Source organism: Platichthys flesus, chromosome 8 (assembly GCF_949316205.1).
Source record: "Platichthys flesus chromosome 8, fPlaFle2.1, whole genome shotgun sequence".
NCBI classification, from domain to species: domain Eukaryota; kingdom Metazoa; phylum Chordata; class Actinopteri; order Pleuronectiformes; family Pleuronectidae; genus Platichthys; species Platichthys flesus.
Window position 1 is genome coordinate 14,656,954 of NC_084952.1, and position 6,000 is coordinate 14,662,953.

Sequence of the window (6,000 nt, forward strand, 5' to 3'; positions counted from 1 at the left end):
TATGTACACCTCAGCTGCTTGCGTTTTTTAATAATGTTCCTGACACTCCGAACATTACAAGTCACAGACCCCCCCCCCCCCCCACTCCCCTCATCTGTCATTCTTTTCAACCACAGTCAGAGAAGTGCTTTTGTCCCAAGCCTCATCGTTTTGTTCCGCATACAACTCCTACAAGACGCCGCTCCGTGCTTTATCTAAACGTGATGAATGCGATCGTTAGACTGATGATTGCATGGGAGGCCGAGCGGGCCTGCAGCTGGGAACTGGGGATGTGCAGTAAGTGCTCTTTTCATCTGTCACACATTCATCAGCGATTTTACGTCCCCGCTTTCATCTTTGATATTTGAGGACAACTCAATAAAAGCTCCCGTGGTACCAGTTTGTTCCCGTTCGCTCTGGTGCCCGACCATCCAAACCTGCCACGCTCCGTCTATCCATCCATCTCTGTGTTTGTGGAATGTGCCCTCGCCTACATTTACCGTGACTGTTTACGGAGCATGACAAACGCGCCATGTTTCATCTGCAGTGCTTACTGTTTCCTTTCTGCAGCTAAGCATCTTTCCTGCCTTCTCATACCAACTTTGGTTCTCCCCCCCGAGCTTATGCCTCGCGGCTCCATCCGTCACTGCACGCCCTTTCAGTATCTATGCATTTACCTTTAAAAAAACAAAAAAAAGTGGTTATTTAGAGAAGCGTGGCACCTGATTGCCCCACAGCTGGGCAGTCAGGTGGGCCACATTTGTCCCCATGGCCGTAGTGGTTTTACACGACGACTCTCTGTCCTCGCCGGCGTCGCAAGTCCACTACCGAAGCAAAGAAGCGACATCCAGGATTGGCACATAGTTTATGTCAGTGCCGTAGGTGCTTTGTAGTAGGCTGAGGTGTAAACGTAGTGACCTCAGCGCGTGTTGAGGGTGAAAGGTTCTGTACCGGGTCCAAAATATCCACAACACCCCCCCTCTCCTCCTTGTTTACTTCTGTTCCTCCCGGTGGAACCAGCTCTGGTCACCTGTACTGGAACAAGTCTCTGTAGGCCTGCGGGATCTTTTCAATCTCCACCGGCCTGGGTAAGAAGTGGGTGAGTTTCTGGTGTTTCTTAGTCCTGTTGCCCTCCCTGGGCGAGCCGTCCTTGTTCAAGGCCACGTAGTAGAAGCGCCCCGTGTCCGTGTGCTTGTACAGAGTTGAAGAGTAGGTGTTGTACCAGTTCTCCTCAAACTGATCCCTGAACACACATTCTGCCGTCAGCTTCTTCTGCAGGAGAGAAAAAACAACACGTTAGTCAGGTGCTGAGGTCCTGCTCCGCACGGCACTGAGCGAGGGAGAAGAACATTTGCAACGATAGACACTAAAGGGGAAACACAAGCGGAGATTGAGATGGACGACGCTGCCCTGCACGGAGATCTCCCTGTCTCTGACGGACCCGTTTGTGTTTGTCGTGAACTCCTTCGGTCCTTTGCACCAAAAGCTGAAATGAAGCAGCAGAAGCTCATCTAGACAGGAGCTCATTATGACAAACGAGGGGAAGTCATTACAGGCGCCTTTTCACTTCACGCCCCACACTTACTCCTCAGACCTCTTCACCTCTAGTTGTGCATGGAGAAGTATTTCCCTCCCTGCGTGTGCTACAATTAGAACAGTGAACGGGAGTACAGGCTCCTCTCACACACACACACACACACACCACGTTTATACTTCTATCTTACTAAGGACACTCATTGGCATAATGCATTCCCTAGCCCCTTACCCTAACCCTAACCATCCAAACGATTTGCCTAACCCTAACGCTAACCTAAACCTAATTCTTACCCTAGCCCTAAAACCAAGTCTTAACCCTTAAACAGCCCATTAAAAGGTGGGTCAGAAAGTGAGGACCGAAATATCCTCACTCTGTAGCTTGTAGGCTCAACGTGGTCCTCACAAAGACAGCTGTACAAGAGCACACACACAGCCTTGGCCTTCACTGATGGCGCAGCATGAGCGATGGCTGCGGGTTCAACAGGTGAGGGTGTGCTGGCTGAGTGACTGGGAGAGAACAATAAGAGCCGCTTTCCTGCCAGGACCGGTCAGTCTCTGCTGCTCTGTAAGACGGCCACGAACTCCAAGGAGTCGAGGGTATCACTGGGGTACCAGGTTCAAAATTGAAGGGTGTCCCAAAACAGGCTCTCCCTCCCGCTGTCCCCCTGGACACACATGAGTTGAACTTATTTTTTTTTTCTCGGGCTACGAAGGAGATAAATGTTCGCTATCGGTCGATCTTTTAGCCTTTAGCACACTCTATGGTGTTTGTGCAAGAGTCTTGGTTTTTATTACAGCAGTAATTGTGTTGATTGGCTGTCAGGCACTGCTTGGCTGTGGCTGCGTGGTGAAGCTGTTGTCTGTAAACACAGCCCCGAGGGCACATGACTAGGCCAGCTTCATCCTAATAGACACGCACACAGAAACCTCATCGGATCAACAGCTCGTCAAGGTCCGGTGGTTGTGGGCCGGAAGCTGCCTCCTACCTGCTTGGCCCCCTCCCGTCCCACCTCCTGGCCCTCTCAGATTCAGACATATATATTTACATCTCGCCCTCGCTGTCAGTCAGGTGACTTATTCAGGTGTGCAATTACTCCCCCACCCCCCCGACCCACCAAATCATGGCCTCCCACCATCACCTCCCCTATGCAGGGTCAAGGCTCCGGGATGCCAGACTCTGATAGCCGTAACCATATCTGCACCTCTCGACATAATGGCCGTGCTTAAAAAGTAGCCTCTGTTGGAAATATTCAGAGCTGGGGGCGCGAGGCGGGGGGGGGGGGGGGGACTGAGCGCTGAGGGGCCCTCAGGTAAAATGCCCTGGGACACCTGATACAGGTAACCCTCACATACTTCCCTTTCATTGTTTTTATCTCTTCCATTTCCCCTCCCCTGTCCCCAGACACCGACCACATATGAGAGAAAGTCAGCCAAAGCGTAACACACACACACCGAACGCGCCCCCCCTGACAAACAGATGTTCTGTTGAAACGACAATCACTGTGGAAAAACACAAAATAATTCTTCTATATTTAACAGTGCCGTCCAGCTGTGCACGGAGACGTCCTCTCCACTGAACTCACCCTCCGCACACGTCCAAGCGCTCCTGTCTCCACTTTGGGGAAAATATGTAAATATTTCTGCATTTCTCAAAACTCTCAGATGAGGTCAGCTCGCTCTCCGAAAGCAGGTTTTTCCCTTGGATCCTTTTCACACATGGGGACCTCTGTATTCTCCTGTTCGATACTGGGGCTGTTGTTTGTGGTCTGGACGTTCAATCTAGTGTCTCGATTCGTTCCTCTGGGAGGAAGGGAAGCAGCGGGAGAGGGAGGCATGCGGCTCAAGAGTGTGAGAGAGACACGGACGACTTGTTTTGACTCACTGCGGCTTTTCCCATCCGCCACCTATGAGAACCTCGATAACAGACGGAGCCTCAGATTGCTCCTGGAAACATCTCTTCTGACAGCCCACTACTTACTGACGTGTGCTCTCTTGTGCCAGACTAGTTGTGGACGAGAGGCTGCATGCGTGGGGTGTACATAAAAGAGGGGTTGGTGGTGTGGGTTGACTCACCGACCCAAAGAGCTCTCCTTTCTCATTCATGCCCAGGTAGAGTCCAGCATCGACCCCTCTGATGCTGACCAGACCCACTGCCAGGCTGATGAACTCCAGGATACCTGAGGTCAAACACACACACACACACACACACACACACATTTGTCAATGAAGCCCACAAACACAGTGGCCTCCTCAGCCGACTAGAGCAGATACATGTATGTAAATCGTACTACAATTGCAAATTGTCCACTGCCATCCGATTAGTTTTTAATCTGGATTATTTGCACTCTAAGGAAACCCAAAGTTTTCTCCCCAGTCCGGGCTCCCATTCAGTGTCTTGATGTTGTCATCGATTACAACAGGAAAGACAAATGTGCAGCACCAGCGGAGGGTTTCTATGGTTTGTCGCTCTCTTTTCAAGTCTTGCTCAATTCATCGCGTCACTCTGTCATAATGGGCTGTGGTTGTCTATAAACGTGTTCATCCTGGCTTTGGGAATTCCAACTGGCCTCTAATACAGAGCGAGGACTGGGAGCTGTGGGCACGGTTGTTTGCTGACTCACAGGAAGCCGGTGCGAAGGAGGAACATGTACAGTTCAAAGACCAGGAAACAACCGGTGAAATTAAAAGCCACGGGGCTGCTGTGATGATGCCGAGGTTAGTCAGAGAGGATCCAGCTGGCTGCAGCCGCCTGGCAGAGGCCACCTGGTCCCCATCTCCTCGACCTCATCCGATGCCAGAGGATGACACAGACGATCCCTCTAATTTTTTTTGTGGGGCGAAAGGAGTGTGTCTCTTTTTTTTTTTTTCTCCTCCATTTAATCAAAGCCACGTCGCTCCTCGCAGCTCTGACAAAGACCTTAAGTGGAGCCAGAGACAAACACGCGCGGACCACCCATCCCTGTAAACCGGCTTGTTTTGGCTGCACGTCTGAACATAAAAAAAAAAAAAAAAAAAAAACTTCCCAGAATTCCGCTCTGGTCATGCTTTAAATCTGGAGGTATTCCGCCTGCACCTGCGACATGACTGCACGGACACGAGGCGCGGGACATGTGCGCGTCTGCCCCCCCCCCCCCCCCCCCCCCCCTGACCTCATGTGTTTATCGCTGTCCCGCGAGCGGCACCTCGCCCCATTTGCATCAATGGTACCAAAGCTTCCGAGCACGAGCACCGGAGACACCTGTGCCCCTCACGCACGCACGCACGCGGCGACGGCGGCGGCGGTCGCCAGGGGAAAAAGGTGCGCGGCTCCGCTCCTCCTGCGCGCCTCCAGGTGACGGTGACGCACGGAGCTGTACTCACAGGGGGGAGTGCGGCAGGGGGAAACACGCTCCTTAATTAAAGTCAGTCTGAGATTGACAGCAGAGAGAATTATCTAAATTGATAGCGCTGGATATATTGCACCTCGTAAATCACCTAAATCTGCAATGAAATTCTGTAATAAGGATAATTGCTTCCCCCAGGAGCACTGGAGGCCCCCCACTCGACCCTTTTCCTGACATATCTGTCAGCGACTGTGTATGATAACAATAATAATCATCACAATAATAATAATAGCAACAATAATAATAATAAAATAATAATAATAAGTCACTGGTGGTGAACCAAGACAGGCACATGATCAAATCCGCAGCATTCTCAACTTTTCTGAACTACATAAAAAGGACCGTGGCCTCACCGAATCTGCTGTGGTCCTGTCGTGTCCCGTGCACGGTGCCGTTGGGGAATATCTCCAGCTGGAAGCCGGTCCTGCAGTAGAGCTGCCGCCGCCTCAGGATCCCCTTGAGGTGCCCGAAATCCGTCGGCGACCCCCGCTGCAGCCTCCCCTCGATCTGCCCCAGCCGCTCATTCAGCCCCACCGGAGCCTCCACCACGGGCACGTTCCCGATCGAAGGAAAGGTTTGTAAATCCAAGTCGATTGTCCCCAGGAAGCTCCCGACCTCCGCCATGGTGTGCACAGCTGTCAGATTAAGCGACGGCATTTAAAAGGTTTGGGCGACTCGAAGCGGGAGAAAAGTTTGACGCAAGTCCGGTCCATGCACGCACGAAGCCAAAGGGACACCCGGCGCTGCTCCTCCGAATCAGTCCTCTTGCGTTTATTGATCGTCCTCTGCTTTAATCATCAGTTTGATATCTCTGTTCATCAGATGGAAAGACTCTTATTATATACATACTCCCCACGCATTCTCACATTGGATGTTCAAACACAAGCCACGCCTGGCTGGCATCCCTTCTTTACGCGCATCAGTTTCCCTCGCTTGAGCGTGTGGAGCCACTTCCAGTCCAACTTTTCGCTGCTGGTGATGCCGCTGTCTGTCACTGCGCTCTGTGGGAAGCTGCACCAAATCCTCCGATCACGCAAAAGCCCAGTGCGGGTCCACTCATGGCTGCTGCGCTCCCTTCTCTGACTGCACACGGGCTTTCCAG

General features: G+C 51.9%; 1 protein-coding gene across 1 annotated transcript; it reads right to left on the bottom strand.

Moving 5' to 3' along the window:
* Positions 1 to 105: 105 nt before the first annotated feature.
* Positions 106 to 5,692, bottom strand: fgf16 (fibroblast growth factor 16). The gene is made up of 3 exons (XM_062393976.1): positions 5,252 to 5,692; positions 3,589 to 3,692; positions 106 to 1,251 (listed from the first exon to the last, which is right to left on the bottom strand). The coding sequence occupies exons 1-3, from the start codon at positions 5,553 to 5,555 to the stop codon at positions 1,006 to 1,008; spliced, it is 654 nt and encodes a 217-aa protein (XP_062249960.1). The 5' UTR covers positions 5,556 to 5,692; the 3' UTR covers positions 106 to 1,005.
* Between the last annotated feature and the right edge of the window lie 308 nt (positions 5,693 to 6,000).